At 35.0% G+C, this 18,156-nt stretch overlaps 2 protein-coding genes and 1 long non-coding RNA gene across 4 annotated transcripts; 1 reads left to right on the top strand and 2 right to left on the bottom strand.

Annotated features, from left to right (window-relative positions):
* Positions 1-1,193: 1,193 nt before the first annotated feature.
* Positions 1,194-2,337, bottom strand: LOC132276650 (senescence-specific cysteine protease SAG39-like). The gene is made up of 2 exons (XM_059778186.1): positions 1,902-2,337; positions 1,194-1,780 (listed from the first exon to the last, which is right to left on the bottom strand). Exons 1-2 carry the CDS (start codon positions 2,335-2,337, stop codon positions 1,194-1,196), a joined length of 1,023 nt encoding a protein of 340 aa, XP_059634169.1.
* Positions 2,338-5,843: 3,506 nt separating this feature from the next.
* LOC132303888 (uncharacterized) lies at positions 5,844-9,993 on the top strand. 2 transcript variants are annotated; one of them, XR_009481428.1, is made up of 3 exons: positions 5,844-5,937; positions 6,036-6,115; positions 9,158-9,993. It is a non-coding gene; the product is annotated as an uncharacterized LOC132303888 (long non-coding RNA). The 2 variants fall into 2 exon arrangements; XR_009481426.1 differs by having other exon boundaries at positions 9,139-9,993.
* A 269-nt stretch (positions 9,994-10,262) lies between these two features.
* On the bottom strand, positions 10,263-16,678 carry LOC132276642 (ankyrin repeat-containing protein NPR4-like). The gene is made up of 5 exons (XM_059778172.1): positions 16,339-16,678; positions 15,670-16,158; positions 15,439-15,583; positions 11,113-11,560; positions 10,263-11,013 (listed from the first exon to the last, which is right to left on the bottom strand). Exons 1-5 carry the CDS (start codon positions 16,676-16,678, stop codon positions 10,372-10,374), a joined length of 2,064 nt encoding a protein of 687 aa, XP_059634155.1. The 3' UTR covers positions 10,263-10,371.
* Positions 16,679-18,156: the final 1,478 nt, after the last annotated feature.

Raw genomic sequence — 18,156 nt, 5'->3', positions numbered from 1 at the left:
TTTTATTTTTTATTCCTAAGCAAACTGTTATTAACAAACAGCTAACCATACAACAAACAGGGGTGAACATCCTTTTCTAAATTCAATTTTTTTCAACTGCCTTTTGAAATTTTATAGGTTTCTTTAGGAGAAATAATAAATAAATAAAACGCTTTTGACAACAGTGTGCAATCCGTTATTTGGAATTGGGATGAAAGTAACATAAGTTTACAATTTGAACTAATTTCAATCCTAGTTCTATGAAGAGAGTTCCATATTTTTAAAAACTGTAAATTTTGGCTGAAGAGAAAAATAGTCTTCCTCTCCCAGGAAGAGGTGTGCATGTTCCAGCCGTTGTTGTGATCTTCTGTTTTCTTGTATATTGAGAACAGTGACACTTTATATTTTACGGTCTTTTTAGACCCCAATAATCGATTTCCTTGGTTATAGTCGAAAAGAATAGGTAGTACTTGTGCTGCTAGTTCATCCTTTTGCAGCATTTTGCATTACTTTTCGACATTTCATCCTCGAAATGAGAAAAAAAAACTACTCCCCTTCATCAATTAAGCTATAAGCTACCTAAGGATCTCACAAAGTAATCTAGCTTCAAGCAGTAATATAAGGGGCTTTTAACATGTTGTTCAGCATCACATACTAAGAATTGCGTAATAGAATCAGCAGTATTTTTACTGCTGTTGAGGGCATAAAAGGAATGAAATGTAGAAAGGTATCTTACTTGAAAATGCCATTGAAATAGCCATTTTTTGGACAAGCATCATTTCAGTCTATTGGTATTCTATCAGTTCTACTGCAGAGAAGCTCCACCAGTTTAGGCAAAGAACTTAGTCTAGTTTATCTTGAAATTGAGCTTCTTTTGGATGCCAAATTACTGATTGAATAAATAATTAGATGTGTGATATCGTATATAGCTTTTAGGGGTGAGATTTTTATTGCGTATGAGGATGCTAATCTAATTAGTAGGGCTTTGAATCTTGGTTTTATCAATTGCATGAAATTGTGAGACGTGGGAGTATAATCAACAAAAAAACACTTTGCAGTTTCTTCACCACTGAAGATTGTATTTCATTTACATATGAACTGCAATACAATACTAAATACAAGATCAAGAACGAGTAATACAGCATATAGATAGTAAGCAAGGTGAAACCACTGGGAACTCAAGATGATCGAGGATCCACCCACTATTTTGCTATTTAAGCAGTAGGATAGGAAGATTCCATGGCAATGCCACAAATGCCTTCCTTAGCAGCAATGTCTCTTTCCATCATAATATATCCATTATCGCCCCAGCTAGTACCCCAAGAATTCTTGACCAACCAATACTTAGTACCATCGTCACTCGTCCCATACCCAACTGCTGTAACCCCGTGGTCTAATTCAGTCCCACAATCCCCGGTAAAAACACCACTCGAGTAGAATTGGAAGTCAGATCCGCTAGCATCAATGGCAACAGATACGGGTTGGTTGGCAACAGCCTTCAACAATGCCGCCTCACTATTGGCAGGCACATCTTCATAACCGGTAATCTTAGCTACAGCTACCTTCTTAGTTTTACAAGTTGCATCTACTCCTTCATATGGATAATTGGCTTCGGTAGTGAGGCCATTGTTGTGTATTATGAATTCAAAGGCATCATCCATGAGGCCACCCCCACAGCCTTGATCAACACCACTTGTGTCGCAGTCAACAAGTTCTTGTTCAGATAATGAGATCAATTTGCCGGTTGTGAGCTGGTTAATCCCTTCCATGGCTGCCACTGCTGAGAATGCCCAGCAACATCCTGCATTTTTTTTATGGATTGTATTATAACATATGTTTTAAGTTAGTCAAAAGGATATGAAAAAGTAATTGCATATGAGAAAATGCAGTGGATTAGCAAAAGGAAGCTTGTTGTGCCTTACCACATTGACCCTGATCCTTAATGGGAGTAACGGCTCCTTTCTTTCTCCAATCCATGCTAGATGGAACTGCAGTCACATTTTCATACCTAAACGAAGTTGTTTTAGATGACTTGAGATTGGAGGACATCTTGTAACCATTACGAAAAGCTTGAAACTCCTCATTGGTTAAATCAGCAAATTCATTGATGCCTAGCTTGTAAGGCTTTGTACCAGCACTGTTGAAACACTCGATAAACTCCATATTATCCTTGAATATCTTAAATCGCATTTCTTTCTCTACATTGTCCTTGTAAACTCTTCCATAACGAGCTATCCATTGCTCATGTCTGTCAATCATGGATACTTCATTCAGGGTACGGGAAGTGACTTCAGAAATCCCTATCCCCAAAAATAGCAAAGTTGCACAAATTAGCTTCCAATTGAGTGTAAAACCCATTGTTTGCTAACTAAATTTTGCAGAGAATATTTTGCTTATGGATAGTGATGATGTGAAGGAGTAGGCACACTTTGGTCCTCCGATATATAGAGCTATATATAGAACTGCAGTCCAATTGCTTCCTCATCAATATCTTTCAAATTGAGTTCCCACTATGATTGTAATCTTTTGGCATGAAATCAAGTTCCTGAGAAATCCCCGTAAGTTATCTATGACACAAGCAACTAAATTTTGGTTCCGTAGACGCTGCTTCAACTTCATTATATACTGTGTCGTTATTATTGTTCTGCTGAGCAATCGTCCTACAGTTTTGGACCTTGCTGAACTAGATGTTAGTTCTACCAAGGGCCGTTCAAGCATAAGCTCATATACCATTTGGTTTTTTCTCTGTGTCTGCAGGTGTTTGTCCTCAGTAGCAAATTTATGGCCAGGACCCCTTACATGATAATGATTTTAAAATAAATAAGTTTTATATTATTCTATGTGAATGTTGAAACCAATCTTGAGTTTTATTACTTACCAAAAAAAAAAAAATTTGACTATTGTCGGCAAAATGGTATTTGAATTGAAACAAATTTCATTCAATCTTTAATAACTTGCATACAGTCTGAAACACACTCACTTGTAACCTATCCTCTAAAACAGTTGTTACTTTTGTTTCTGTACATCCTCCACAACTAAAAAAATTGAGCTCCTTTTATTAACATTTAACAACCAAAAATACTGAGGTAATGCTTCAGCCACTGTTGCATTCACATGGCTAAAAAAAGTTTGTTTTTTTATTTTTTTATTTTTTTGAGTCGGAGTGGGAGATTATCTAGATAATTAACATTTCCTTGGTAAATAAGTTGGTTGTGTTTAGTAACCGAAAACATTTTTTGTTTTCTATTGTCAAACCTTAAAAAGGATAAACAAACACAAAAATCATGTTTAGTAATTTGTTTTTGTTTTCTCTTAATAAAAAATATTTCTCGTTTTTATGAAAGAAAGAAAAAATATTAAAATAATGTTTCTTGTATTTTTTCACTGTAACAGAGGAAACGTTTTCACCACTGCTTGTCTCGTTTTTTCTACTGATATTACTACTCTTTACTCTTCCATTATTTAATCTCTTTACTTTTCCATTAGTACTTTCTTCACTGTCCTCTCTTCATCACAGGGCCTCATCTTCTACGACCAAACAACACGTCCTCTCTTCACAGAAAGTCCTCACTAGTATCTCATTCTCTCTCCTCTATTCAACCCATCTGAGACTTGAAGGGGTTGATAATTTGTTTAAAAATATCATTTGTTTTTAGATTTGTTGTTAATATATATGTATATATAAAATCTATTTTTATATTATATATATATATATATATATATATATATATATATATATATATATATTATACAACTCTATGCTGGTATCTTTCCCTGTATATATATTTTTTTTCCCCTTTTTCTGATTGTTGTATATGTATGGGTTATTTATTATTATTATTATTATTATTTTCATATTTGTTGGGATTAAAAGATTCTAGGATGGTAGTTTCTTTATTGTGATTGAAAGTTAGATTTTGATAGATGAATAAAAAAAAGAAAATTTAAAAAATTTCCCAAAAAAAAAAAAAAAAAAAAAAATTGCAACAAATGTTTTACTAAAGACTGCTTTTGTTTTTTGTTATTAAAATTGTCGCAACAGTAAAGGTTACTAAACGTTATTTTTGCTTTTTATTTTTATTCCGGAAAACAAAATTATGTTTCTATTTCTTTGCGACTGCAAAATCAAAAAACGAAAACGTTACTAAACGCACCCTTTGTTTTTTGTTTTGTTTTTTTTTTTTTTTTTCTTGTTTTTTTTGTAACGTACCCTTTTCTTTTTTTTTTTTTTTCATCTCTCTATGCAAACTTTTATTAGCAAACAGAGGACCAAACAACATTGCTCTTCTAAAATCAGTTTTATGCAACTGCCTTTTGAAAAATTATTGGTTTCTTTAGGAGAAATAATCAACTACGGCTTTAAAAATAATAATATATATATATATATATATATATATATATATATATATATAAGGCTTTTGAGAACAGTGTGCAATTAGTAATTTGAAATGGGATATGAGGACATAAGTTTACAATTTGAACTAATTCCAATTCTAGTTCACTCTTTACATAAGTTTGCAATTTGAACTAACTCCAATTCTAGTCATCATTTTTGTAAAGTTTTGGATTTGAAAGAATGAGAATTGGGTGTAGGTTTTATTAGAAGTTGATAATTTCTCTTTTTAAAATGTCATTAATAAAATTCACAGTTCTTGTATTAATGACTATTTAAATGTTGCAATGTAGACATTAGGTCATTCAATCATCAAAATACAATTTTTAATATGATAAAGAGATTTTCTATAAACACGTCTTAGAATAAGGTATGATGAGTCAAGTTTATTGACGAATGTAATTAGTGTTGTGAAAAAGTTTAAATATTATTTATGCTGATATTAAAATTGAAAATTTTTTAGTTCAATTTGTAAACTAGATTTTCTATAATTTCAATGCATCAATTTAATACAAACAACCCATAAGCCTCACACCCCGCCCCCCAGGCCCGGGTCCGGGTCCTTCTAGATGTGACAAAAAAATTTGGCTGCCATCCTCAAATGGTTCATACAGTCTCAAATCCACAAAATGGCATCTTGCTGACCACTTCCCTACAGTTCACTGGCACAACCTAGTTTGGAAATCTCCCATAATTCTCGGGATGAAGTTTAACCTCTGGCTAGCAGTCCAATTCAGACTTCCTACTCTTGACAGTAAAGCAATGTCTCGCCATGAAAATGTTTGTGTTCTCTGCAACAACCAAGGTCCCATCAACACCTCTTCTTCAACTGCAGCTTCATATCCCTAATTTGGCGCTTCATCAAACTCAAATGCAATTTCAATACTGCAATCTCAAATTGGGAAGACCTAATCCACTTCATAAGCTCTCAATGGAGGAATAATTCGCCCATGAACTTGCTGCGCAAAGTTTGCTTTTCTTCCATGGTCTACCATACTTGGGAGGAAAGAAACGAGAGGATCTTCAAGACAAAGCAATCCAACTCAGACAGCAGTGCTTGCAAGGATCACCTCCACAATCACTGCCCTCCTGAAATTAGGGTTCCTGAGAGACAGCCACTCCTCAAGACGGATTCTCATGGATTGGAACTTGTCGCCAGTTCACTGTCGTCCTCCTCCAAGACCGCCGGATTAATTGGATCGCAGTTGATGATGATCATCATCCTCTGCTAAGGACTCACCGGACCGAGCGATAACAACTTCTATTAACGGCTTAATTGTGGTAGTTAGATTGAATCGTTGTATGGGCCTTTCTTTGTTTGGGCCTCTGTGTGGGCTTGATTCCCCTTTCCTTGGGTTGTTTTGGCCATTGGCCCTCTTTGTAATTATTATAGTTATTAAAATCAGTTGCTTAAAATTCAAAAAAATAAAAATAAAAATCCAACATTAATTTAAAGAAAACAGGGGTCTTATTTTTTATTTGTTTGCCTATAAGGAGTGTGTGCGCGGAGTTGACTCTGGTTAGGCTTAAAGTAAAGAAACAATTCCATCCTTCGCCGTCCGACGGTAATACATTCTATTTCTTTCAATTTCTCTCTCTATATTTTCAACTGCTCACTCGTTATCTCTCACTTCTTTTTATTTTATGTTTTTTGAGAGGCTAGGTTTTTGATTTGGGATAAAATCACATCTGAATTGGGGCAAAACCGGAGCTCTATCTGTGCTATAATCTCTCTATACGCAGGTACATGCAGATTCTGTAATAGAATTTTCTTTATTTTGAAAGAAAATTTTTATTTACATGCAGATTTACTGTTGTTTGATCCATGTTTTAGGTTTTCTTTTTTCTTCAAAAAATTTGAGTAAATTGAGTCTATTTATATATATAAAAGCAAATTCATTGGTATTTTTACCAATTAAATCTTGATTTGGACCGTAGCAAATCAGTCACCTAAACCTAATAGCCCGAAAAAATACTAAAATATATTACTGGCTTGATAGGAGGATGGAAAGAAGGATGAAAGTTATATTCTAAGGGAAGTTGGTTGGGTGGAAGGAAAGAGAAGGACGACACCTTCTATTGTTTAGTTGGAGCCAGGAGGAAAAGTAGAGGGGATTTTGGATCTTATTTTACCGGTATATCTCTCACCGAATAAATTAAGAGTTAATAGACATGGGTAATAACATCTTTCGTAATTTATCCAACAAATATTATTCTGTCCAATTTTGGATGGAAGCACAATGGTGGACTGGGAGGGATTTCTCATTTTCCATTCAATTTATTCCTCCCCTTCTGTGCTCTACCAAACAATGGGATAGGAAGCTTGCTCCATCCCCCCTCTCTTCCCTTACTCCCCCCTTTCTCCCCTCCTACCAAATATAGCATTAAAGCAGGGTCCAATATTGTTTTGAGTCGTCTAACACAGCTATACCAGAACCATTTCTTACTGATGCATGATATTTCTGCCACAACATTAAATTCAGGATCTTGGAGACTGTCCAATCTTTATAAATCTGATTATTAGGTCTCCCTTCATCCTCATTCACCCAAGACATCTTTTAGATAGTTATTTCTGCCTTTTTGCTTTCTTTTTAAACTGTTTATATTGTGCAAAGGTCGTTCCCTCAAGTCAAGTAGTAGGATTGATTGATGGTTTCGATTTTTTGATAATACTATCAAGTGATGGATATGTAGGAGTTACAGGAAGATGAATGATTGAAGAAGATTTAATTTATTTCTTAAAAAAAGAAGTAGATCAATATATATTTAGTTTTCGTCAGAATGCCATGTTTTTATCCAAGAAATCCTGTAAAATTCTCACTTCGAACGACCTCTGAGAAAAGCTCAATTGAAGAATTTTCTATGACAATTTCGTTCCTTTGGGTGAACTGCTAGAACCTTAAAATTGCACTTGCTTGTCTAAGACTACTGCTTTATAGAGTTGACTTGTGTAGTTTGATACCAAACCTTATCTTACAAATATGTCTCGTGTTAATAAAAATAACCAATTATATTATGGAATTTGTGTCCATATCTTAGAAATGCAATATGGTATATCTATAGGGCACTGTTCGTTGAAAAAAAAAAAAAAAATCTAAAGGGCAGTGCAAGAGAAAATGAACCAAGATATAGGGAAAAGAAAAGTTCTCCTCTTTCTAGCATGGCAGACATCATGTAACTAATTTAACACCTCTTCAGAATTATATTATGTCTACAACTTAATTAAAGAAACATCTTGAGTTCGGACAACATATATCATATTGAGATGATCAAGATATAGAACCAAACATGATATCTTTGAAAACATTTGTTTTCACACTTTTGAAGTTTTTTAATAACAAATTTTTAGCTTGCTTCACATAAAGGAATATACTACATAACATTCTAAAAATTCTTATAAATTCAGGGATGGATGTGAAGATCATTCTTTAAGTCAAGAAGTAGGATGATTGATGGTTTCAATTGTTTTGTAATACAATCCAATGAAGATTGAAAAGATTATTGAGGGATGGATATGGGAGCTACAGGGAGATGGAGAATTAAAGAAGATTTAATCAATTTCTTAGAATAATAAGAAGATCAGTATGTATGAGGTTTTAATTGGAATGCCTTATTTTATAAACCTGGTAGCTTTAAACTATGAGTACACAAATGAAGAATTTTCTATAACAATCTTACTCCTTTGGTGAACTATTGAAAGTTGAAACCTTAAGGTTCTATTTAAATTGAAGGATTTCAATGAATGGATTTAGGTTCAATGGTGTACCAAATATAGCTTGATGAATTGGAGAGGATTAGAAATGAATGGATTTAAGAGAATTATAATTCTCTTAAATCCATCATTATCGTCATCCTTGCCTTAATCCCATATGAATGGGCTCCCATTCATATGGGATTAAGGCAAGGATGATGATGGATTTAAGAGAATTATATATATAAATTTCAAATATCAAGGTTTGAGGAGAAATTTTGAAATCCACGCCGGCAATGATTCAAGTTGCCTATGATTGTCATAAAATATTTCTCTTAAATCCCCAATCTAACATCACCTTGGACTTTGGAAATCAACTTTCAATAGCCAACCTTTTGCATAAACTCAAATCCCATGATTTGAGATCCATTCATTTATGCAAAGGAACCCTAACTTGTCTTGGAGTATTGCTTAGTCATAGGGTTGAATTGTGTAGTTTGAATCTTCAAATTTATCTTGTGTTAATAAAATAACCAATGATATTATGGAAATGTGCCAATCTCTTAGAAATTCAACGTGGTATATCTAAAGGGTAATGCAAGAGTGAATCAAGATGAAGTTATCCCCCCTTTTCTAGCATGGCAGACATCATGTGACTAATTTAGCACCTGTTAATTCAATGTTCTGTTAGAGCAACTCCAATGGGCTGTTATTTTCAAAATATAGCATGTGGGTTTAAAATGGGATTTCCAATGTATACTAAATGGGTTGCCAAAATATAACTTTGTCAAATGTTGTGCCAAATATAACACAACATATCTATTACCAAATCTGCTATTGCTCTTTTCCTTCTTTCTTCTCTATCGCATAGGCTGCCAATTTGGTGTTGGGCTGCCAATTTGGTGTTGTGCTTGTGTATATGTATATGTCAGTTGTGCTTGTATATATATATATATATATATATGTCAGTGTTGTGTGTATATATACGTATATGTCTGTTGTGTGTATATATATGTGTGTGTGTATATGTCAATGGGGAGCTTCCTCTTGCTCTTGCTTTTCCACGGCTCTATAGGATTGCTTCTCACCGACAGGCCATGGTGGTTGACTGTTATCACCTTGATAACGGGAGACTGACTTGAGATGTTCAGTTCAGGAGGCACTTTCAGGACTGGGAGATTGAGGATGTTTCTCGTTTTTTGGAGCTTCTGTATAGCCAGGTGATCACTTTTGGGAAGTCGGATTGTTGGTTCTGGGTTCCTAACTCGCAGGGTCATTTCGAGGTTAGGTCCTTTTTCAGGTGCCTTTCGGTTGGTTCTGGAGATCCTTTCCTCTGGAAATCTATTTGGCGTTCTAAGGCTTCCCTGAAGGTCACCTTCTTTGCTTGGACTTTTGTCCTGGGTAAGATTTTAACCCAGGATAATTTGAGGTGGAGGAATCAGGTGGTGGTCAATCATTGTTATATGTGCTTGTGTGATGAGGAGACAGTTGATCACCTTCTTTTACATTGCAGCATGGCCAGAGACTGTTGGGATTTGATGCTTGGATTATTTGGGATCCATTGGGTTATGCCTTGTTCCTTTAGAGGGTTGATTGAGGCTTGGAGAGGTGTCTCTGTTGGGGCTCTCATTTAGGATGCTTGGAGGGCTACACCTCTTTGTATTTGGTGGTGTATTTGGCTCGAGAGAAATATGAGATATTTTGATGGAAAAAAGAAACTTATTTTTATGCTTAAGTTTTTTATTATTTTCACTCTTTTTTGTTGAATCTCAGGGAGAGATTATAGATCTACGGAGAAAATTATTGTTTTTTTGGCCTCTTTGAAGGTCTAAGGCGCCCTTTAGCCTTTGTGTTTCTTTGGGTTCTGCTCCCCTTTTGAACTTTTTCAATAAAATCTTACTTATCAAAAAAAAAAAAAAAAAAATACAAACACTCACCAAAAAAAAAAATGGTTGTTGAAAATTGTAGTTGGGAATGGTAGTTGAAAAATAATGGTTGTTGTGTCAAAAAATAGCATTTTAGATGAAATGCACCATTGGAGCAGAATTGCTAAAATATAGCATTTTGACGCTGTAGCTCATCTCAAAATATAGATTTGGCATGCAAAAATGGCATTTTGCATTGGAGATGGTCTTATGTTTTTGATTGAGGAGTCATCCTAAGTTTGAACAACACAGATCAGATTGAGATGACCAAGTATATAGAAGTAGACAGTATATATTAGCGTGTTTCACATAAAGAATACAACATTCTAATAAATCTTATGCATTCAGGGTGATATCCTTTTTTTTTCCCCTAGTAAGTTGTATTAATGACAAGGGTGATATTCATTGTCAAACAAATAAATCATATCTTTACTTTGCCGACCAAATATTCCTGATCCATAAGTAGAATGCATCATGTCAGCCAATAGAGGGAACTGCAAAAATGCAAACAATGTTACTGGAATAACAGCAGTTAGTGCCACAGGGATGACAATCCATGCCAGTTGATTGCCGAGTAGAACGAAAAAGGTTGCACTAAAAGCGATTAGCATTGATGCTATAGAAAAGAAAAGGGTTGTAAGACCAATAATCAACCTATTTGGTAAGGAGTCAAGGAAATCGTTTTCGGCATATCGTGAAGTGAGGATGGATAAAAACATTAATATAGAAGTGACTGAGGAGAAAAGGGCAAATGCATCTGATATAGAAAAAATTATGAAGGACTTCTTTTTCAGAAAAATGGGGGTGCCTTCATTAGTGTTCCCTCCCGGTACAGTGAAAATTGCAGCAAACATCACTGTGGTAATAAGCGTAGCGACAAGCATGCATGATGTGGCAGTGTCCTTCATCCACTTCTCTCCTTCTTCGACCAATTTCTTATGCTCCTGAGTAAATAACATTCGTGGTGTTTGACCTTCTGTGTTTTTCATCTCCCTGTATAATGGTAGGACATTCTTCTCCACTTCCTTCGGATGTTGAGAAGATTAAAACATTGCAAAAACAAAAATGCATTTTAAATGAGAATAAGAATTAAAAAATGTTATAAAACACAAACTAATGATTACCTTGAACCATAATAATTCTCGTTGCATCTGAAGTGCGGCACCGGAGACAATATTAAGTCGATTTGAAGGAGCCAAATTTCCAGCCAAGTGTAGCATGTTATTATCTTCTTTATCTTTATAAGAAGTAATTAAATCTTTATGTGCTCCTATGCCATAAATAAGTTTGAATATCTTTTCTTGGCGATGCATAACTGCAATATGAAAGATGCTTCGACTTTGCTCATCAACTATCCAAATTAGATCCGGATAGGAGCGAATAAGCTCAATGATAAAGTCAAAGTTTCCGAATTCTACAGCAACAAATAATGGTCGTGAAGGACTTTTAAGTAAGTCCCCCATATGTGAGTCATCCAATAACAGAACTTGTTCCCAAAGACACTTGAGCAACTTTAGGGCTTGCATGTTCAATAACTTTTCCTCTCGAACATCCTTCGTTCCTAGAGTCGGAACAAGTGAACAAGTGAAGATATAGACAAGGAATCAAATTTGTGTCATATCTATAACTTCTGCTGTGTGCCAAGCTAGTCTAATCTTTTTTCTTTTTCTTTCTTTGGTAGTTGGCTAGGTGTAATGACCAATAAATTTATAACATGGATTAGTGGTTAATTAGAGGGTGAAACTGCAAAAGAATAATTAAGTATTTAATTAATTAGGAATAATACAAATAAAAAAGTATTTCTAATTAAATAGGAGAATTCTACACTGACTAGAATCCTAATCTGAATAGGATAACTTCATGCATATTGAAACTATATATAGAGGGTTGTCTACAGAGTATAGACTCTAATGTTATACTAATCAGCCTGCAGTCTTAAGAGAGAACTAATGCTATACTATCATGCAAGTAGTATTCTGATTATTTTTTAGCAGTAATTGGCATGTTTGTCGTTAAATAAGATAAATTGATTAAGTTATAAAATCATGTTTGTAGATGTAAGTATTAGATGACATTGTTATTTATAGTTAAAATTACCCATGAGAACTCTAAGAAGAATAGAATTGATTATAAGGATGCAGGTGCGATGATGGCTTAATTTTATTATTAAAATTACATTTGCGATTGTGTATAGATATAATAATATATATACATGTATATTTATATACATAATCTACATTCATATATGTGCATATCGTGAAGCATTAAGCTAACAGTAATCCACTCATGAACAGATGCTTGTAATATGTAGCAATGGTTAGTTGGGTCTTAATAAATCACACTAATAGTAACTCTCACATGTATGTGTGTGTATATATATATGCACACTATTGTGTATATATATATATATATATCTATATATGTATACATGCACAGTGCTGATTGTCATGGGTACGTCGTGTGACCAAGAAATCCATTGGATTACATAGCGGATTAACATAACCTATGGATCTATAATTATGTTAATGATTTAAAACTAGTTTACCCATGATCTTGATATGATTCAAGGCTAATAAATGATGGATCGAGGGAGAAAAAAGAGGGCTGGAATTTGCAAGCTAGGGTTTCCTGGTGCGAGCTGGGCAGAAAATTGGGGAAGAAGGTGGGTCTATGCCTAGTGACAAAATCCACTCGCGGGGAAAGTGAGTGGGGGAGAGTGTATTTCACTGGTTGTGAGTTTTGAGTCGGGTTTTGGCCATTGGAACCTACTCTCCGAGTCTGATTTTATGGGCTTAAAATCGAGTTCATCCGGAATATTAAAATAGTTATTTTATATTTTTAATTGATACCAATTAAGGAAAATTTATTTAAAAATTACAGAAATTTATTGGAAATGGTAGTTAATTAATATTTTTCCTAGTTGGTAACTCACACACCCCCCTCCAAAGAATTGTTTGCCCCTAGCAAGAATCGATCCTGATACCTGATGCTTCATGAGGCACTAGAGCCCAAGTATTTTCTAACTAGGCCAACCCCTTGGGGTTAATAGTTAATTAATATTAACATAAAGTCAGGATAGGCTTAGAAACTTGGGCTTAGTTAACTTGTGAAAAAAGAAACTTGGGGTTTAGGTGGGATTTAGGTTGGTTAGTGGTTTAATTAGTTCAAAAGTAGCATCTTTTGGTACAAAATCCAAGAGTATGAAGTAGTAGGCTTTGATATTTTGTGAGGAGCAAAGTTTTGTGGATTTGATGATTTCTATGTGTTAACCCTCTCTAGTGTACTTGCTAGTTATAAATTGCAATTAGGGTGCATTTTAGATTACCTGACATAGTGGTGTCGAAGGGTTTGTGTTGTGATTGATGTTGATGATGGTATCAAAGCCAATCCCCAACCGGAAATGGGGGAAGCATGCACGAACCTATGAGGATTAGGCCAGTTAGGACGTTGGGTCTCAAGATGGGGTGATCTTTACGTCCCATATTGCCTATGAGGAAAGGTTGTTGGTAGGACATCTTCTAACTGGATAGACGCGTTTTGAAAACCGTAACCACGAAGAGTGTGTAAAGTGGATAATATCTACACAATGGGGCGGGTCGTGACACCAGGTGCCAAATATTTTAGTTAATTTGAGAGACTGCAATTCCTAGCAGAACTTTTCAATTTTATGTTTAACCCTAATGGATTTAGACTCCAAAACAGCATATTATTATTATTTTTGGAAAAAATCATATTTTGTTGAGAAAACTAAATTTAATAAGTAGGACAATACACTAACAATTATATTTCGCTAAATTTGGAAGTTTTTATCTGGGGAAAAAAGTACTGAAATTGTCTTTGTTAAATAATTTTATGGTTATGTTCGTAACGTCTTGTACAAGATTTTTATTAAGATTGTGAAGTCTAACAACATGCCATAAATGAATCGTATAAGTTCTCAAGAGACAGATAAAGATAGAGAGTACAGACCTTGGAATTTTTGTGATTGTGGTATTTGGACAAGCTACGGGCATTGCCAGATGCATCAGGTGTTTGCATGTGGATCCCTTCAAGACAAATGAAGTTAAGTTATATTTTCTGAATACAAACTATTGATATTCCTATTGTCCAGGTTGTTCAGTAAAGCCTACTCTCTTGAACTAACTTCTTACCAGTGGCGTCAAGAACCATGTGGGACAAATTCTTTGTCTACATTTTAATCTCAGATAGACCATGCGAGTCCATCTCAAGAAGACCACATTGTCCCATTCAAATGGATTTTGCGAACATTCTTCATGCAAGGAGATTTATGGGAAAAATAACTTACATACGGGAAGTCTTCCTTGCACAAGTCTTACATCTTCTTAGAAATACTTCCCTTCTATCCCCACATTTTAGTGCCCATATGGTGCAATTTCTCAAAAACTAGAAAAAGGTTGGCCTGTCTTCATTCTGTGTAGACTTGACACCTTACAAATCCAACAATGGTACCAATAGACTTTTGTCTCAGTTCATATAAACATTTTATTAAATGTGATCCTTTATGAATAACACGTATTAGTATGCAACTGCCATAATGAAAAGTGTCCAGGGGAGACTTATCAAAGTTTTAATTATGAACAATTTTCAAGATGTTCTCGGCGTCCTTGTCTCAATGTTGCTATAATTATTGAACATGGGAATTCTTTTATTTAAACTTTGTTATTGAGGAGGGAAGTCTTCTATCTCAAGTTGTCTGCCATTCAGCTTCCTTCTCTTATGGTTTTTTCCATTGTGATGAAGTGGCAGTTTTCTGTTCCTGGCACCTCATCATCTAATGTTACTATTGCTATTTTTGGCTAAACCCGTGCAAGTCAGTTTACTTAAGCACAGGCTAGCTAGTGCTTAAGAATATAACCAAGCAAACACAAATCTAATGTATAAGCTTTTCGTGTCCCATAAATGATTAACTAGAACAGTGAACAACTAATTGCTGAAGATTGTCAACTTTACCATCATTTTCTTCTTCAATTTCACCATTATATTTACATCTTCTCTGTCTGTATTTTCTCCCCTTTTTTTTCTTTTGTCTTCTGGTTCGAAAAAGAAAAGAAAACAAAAAGGCCAGAACAAAAAACAAAAAGATTTCGATCATATAGATTTCTGATCCAAAAAGATAAATCTCCTTGGCATACTGATTGAGTTATATTTCTCACGGAATCAACATAGCAACTTTCTGTTTTAGAGGCTAAGGTAGGTGAGCCTAATGTTGCATGCTTGTTTGTTAAGAAATCAAGCTTGCAATTCAATCGAAACTTAAATAGATTTAGCATGGTGAACAACCTTGCTATTGAGCCATTACGGTTGGCCAGCAGTTGCAGAACATTCACAATAACTGTGACATAGTGAATATTAGAGTGGTGTAAAATATTATGATGATTATAAATGTCGTAAGAATATGAATTCATAAGGAATGGAGAAAATAACATGAATACATACTTCTCTGCCAGACTCCTAGCTGACTTGTGCCAGAAAATGCGGAATGTTTTCGAGCTAAAACATGAAGGGCTGTCTCCCCATTTGAATCCCGCTCGATGGCTAATTCTTTTCGGGGCAGGAGTATGTCCAAAGCTACATCTAAGAATAGCAGGAGACTGAGTTGATTAGCTTGTTCACAGTAGTTTCTTCAATATGAAAGCATGTAAAGTAGAATGTAACCTTACCATACAAATCAGAACTGATAGTAGCGAGAAGTAGTTCGATATAGTCTTCCTTTGTTAGATCCTTATCATCAGTGACCGAGTAGAGAAATCGCACCATGTCCCTATAACCTAACAAAGCAGCCATGTGTAATGCTGTCACTTCATTACTACCCCTCAGTGTTGGCAAGTTCTCGTTCTTTTTCACCATTATCTCTGCAATGCTTGTAATTCCTGATGCAGCTGCAAAACAAAGTGCTGTATTGTTCGCCTTGTTTTGCAGTGCTAAATCTTCTGGTTTCATCAATTTGACCAAGTCCTCCACAAACTTGGTTTGTTTGGCCCCAGCTGCAATGTGAAGTGCTGTTTCCCCACCTTTTGTGATCCTAGCAGCTAGTGCATGTTGATGCGAACTGATGAATTCTTTAGCCTTGTTCCAATCACCTGTGAGTGCAGCTTGGTATAATGGCACATACGTGGTAAGATTTGTGGTTGATTCAGCCTCTGCCAGAAATTATTCAAGCAACACAATCAAGTCGTGACTTATGCTAGTGATATTACTAAGAAACTGCATCTTTGTATTGAGAAAGCAATGCATGTGAATCATGTGATGTTGAAAATGTAGTGTTCGAGAAGAATAGACTTTGCCAACCCATAAAATTCAAGAAAAAAGGCTGCGAAGAATAGACTTGCCTGCTTGTATAATTGGTCCGGGTAATGTTGGCATTGCAGTGGCACTGTCAACTTGTCGAAATGGTGTGGTTAATGTTGGCATTGCACTGGCACTGTCAAATTGTATTATATATGAACTGGGTAATGTTGGCATTGCACTGGCACTGTCAAATTGTCTGTTTAATGTAGGCATTGCAGTGGCACTGTCAAATTGTCTAAATGGTCTGGGGAATGTCGGCATTGCACTGGCCCTGGCCCGGTCAACATGTATAAATCTTCTGCGCAATGTTGACATTGAAATGTCAGTGAGCTGTGCTGAAACAAGAAGTGGTGGTGGCAGTGGTGGCAACAGAGGAGGCATATCGATCCGGATTTCTTCAATAAAAAAACTTGTATTTGAATGATGTTCATTTGCACCGGATGAAGCGGACTTTGCTTCTGGGAAGCATGCCTGGACTGAACGACATCTTTTCACCCTCTTCGAACTCATGTCTTGCTCTCAATCTGCAAAGTATGTTTCAAAGGTTAAAAGTGAAATATTGGTAACAAACAAGCATCTTAGAGCAGGAGGACGAGGGTTTATATATGCAAATGAAGTCGACAATTCTGTCATTATATGGTCGACAATAGAGGTAAATTATTACTATGAGATTTAGCTAAATTACTCGACTTTTTAAAAAATTTGTTAATGCGCATTGTGAAAGTACAATATTGCCTCTATTTTAATAAGATGCAATTAACCACCAAAGGCTAATGATATCTCCTTTACCTCCCAACATGATAGGTGAGAGTTTGAGTGTTGGACCAATGGGGTGTGAGTTTCTTGCCCGTGAAAAAAAGGAAAATTCTAATGTAAGAAAAAGATATACAAAATTACAATTTTACCCTTATAACCCAAATGATAATGTGAGCAGTGATTATCTCTCACAATGAAACCATTTAGGGGGGAAAATCACATCTACATTGTGAAAAATCTTACAACGGTCACTTTTGGATCTCTTTGAATTCACTCATTGGATCAATACCATAATAATTTAATTTAAGCAAAAACTGACTCACATTGATCGTTACCAATTTTTTTTTTGACCCTTTCTTTCAGCTGCACGTAAATTAAGCAATCTCTATGAACTTCGGCTCACACGAAACAACTTTAATGGTGAAATGCCTGCCCATGGAGGTAGGACAATTCCTGGTATAAAAATTATGCGCTCGATGTTCCCTTTTTTGCCTCTCTCTCTTCCTACTCTCTGTAATATTTCAACACTTTCGTTTCATAAACAAAATGTGAAGGATTCAAGTCAACCAAAGTGCACAGTGAGAGTTCTTTGTGGGAACAAAAAGTAGATAAATAATAGGGTTTAACTGGAGTCTCATTTAGTTTATTTCAATTATGCTAGTAATATGTAAAGATTTTTATTTTTATTTTTTTAATAAAAATATGATTTATTACTAATATGTTTCTTTAGCAAAAAAATTTCTTTATATTGTTTTATCTCACTATTATGTAAATAGGAGTTGCTTCCGGTTAACGAATGGCGGTGACAAATATTCAATAACACCGCAACCGAGCAATACTGATTAAAGACGGGACTGTTTGATTCTCGAGAAAATTGAATATATATATATAAAAAATTTTCTTTAAGCAAGGATGATTTCGTGTTTTGTAACTTTAGTTATGAGAAAATTGGACCGAAAGTTAAAGAATTTGTCATACTTTTGTTTCACTTATTAGCAATTTTAGATTTTTTTTTTGGGTGGAATATATTAAAATTGCGTTGAATTGGAGAAGGGTACTTTTTTCTTTTTTTTTTTTTTTGGGGGGGGGGGGAACGTTTTTAA

This window comes from Cornus florida, unplaced genomic scaffold (assembly GCF_030987335.1).
Source record: "Cornus florida cultivar Cherokee Brave unplaced genomic scaffold, ASM3098733v1 CherokeeBrave_3.0.0_Hap2_Chr01, whole genome shotgun sequence".
Lineage (NCBI taxonomy): Eukaryota > Viridiplantae > Streptophyta > Magnoliopsida > Cornales > Cornaceae > Cornus > Cornus florida.
Note: the sequence above shows the minus strand (reverse complement) of the source record. Positions and strands in the feature narration are given on the sequence as shown.

Bases quoted from the DNA above. Each gene is read 5' to 3' on its own strand.
- LOC132276650 (XM_059778186.1), bottom strand. From the start codon at position 2,337: ATGGGTTTTACACTCAATTGGAAGCTAATTTGTGCAACTTTGCTATTT. The intron at 1,781-1,901 runs GTAAGGCACAAC...AAAAAAATGCAG, and splicing joins TAAGGATCAGGGTCAATGTG to GATGTTGCTGGGCATTCTCA.
- LOC132276642 (XM_059778172.1), bottom strand. From the start codon at position 16,678: ATGCCTCCTCTGTTGCCACCACTGCCACCACCACTTCTTGTTTCAGCA. The intron at 15,584-15,669 runs GTAAGGTTACAT...TGCTATTCTTAG, and splicing joins TATCAGTTCTGATTTGTATG to ATGTAGCTTTGGACATACTC. The intron at 11,561-15,438 runs TTCATGTTATTT...TTGTTCACTTGT, and splicing joins GTCTGGCAGAGAAGTATGTA to TCCGACTCTAGGAACGAAGG.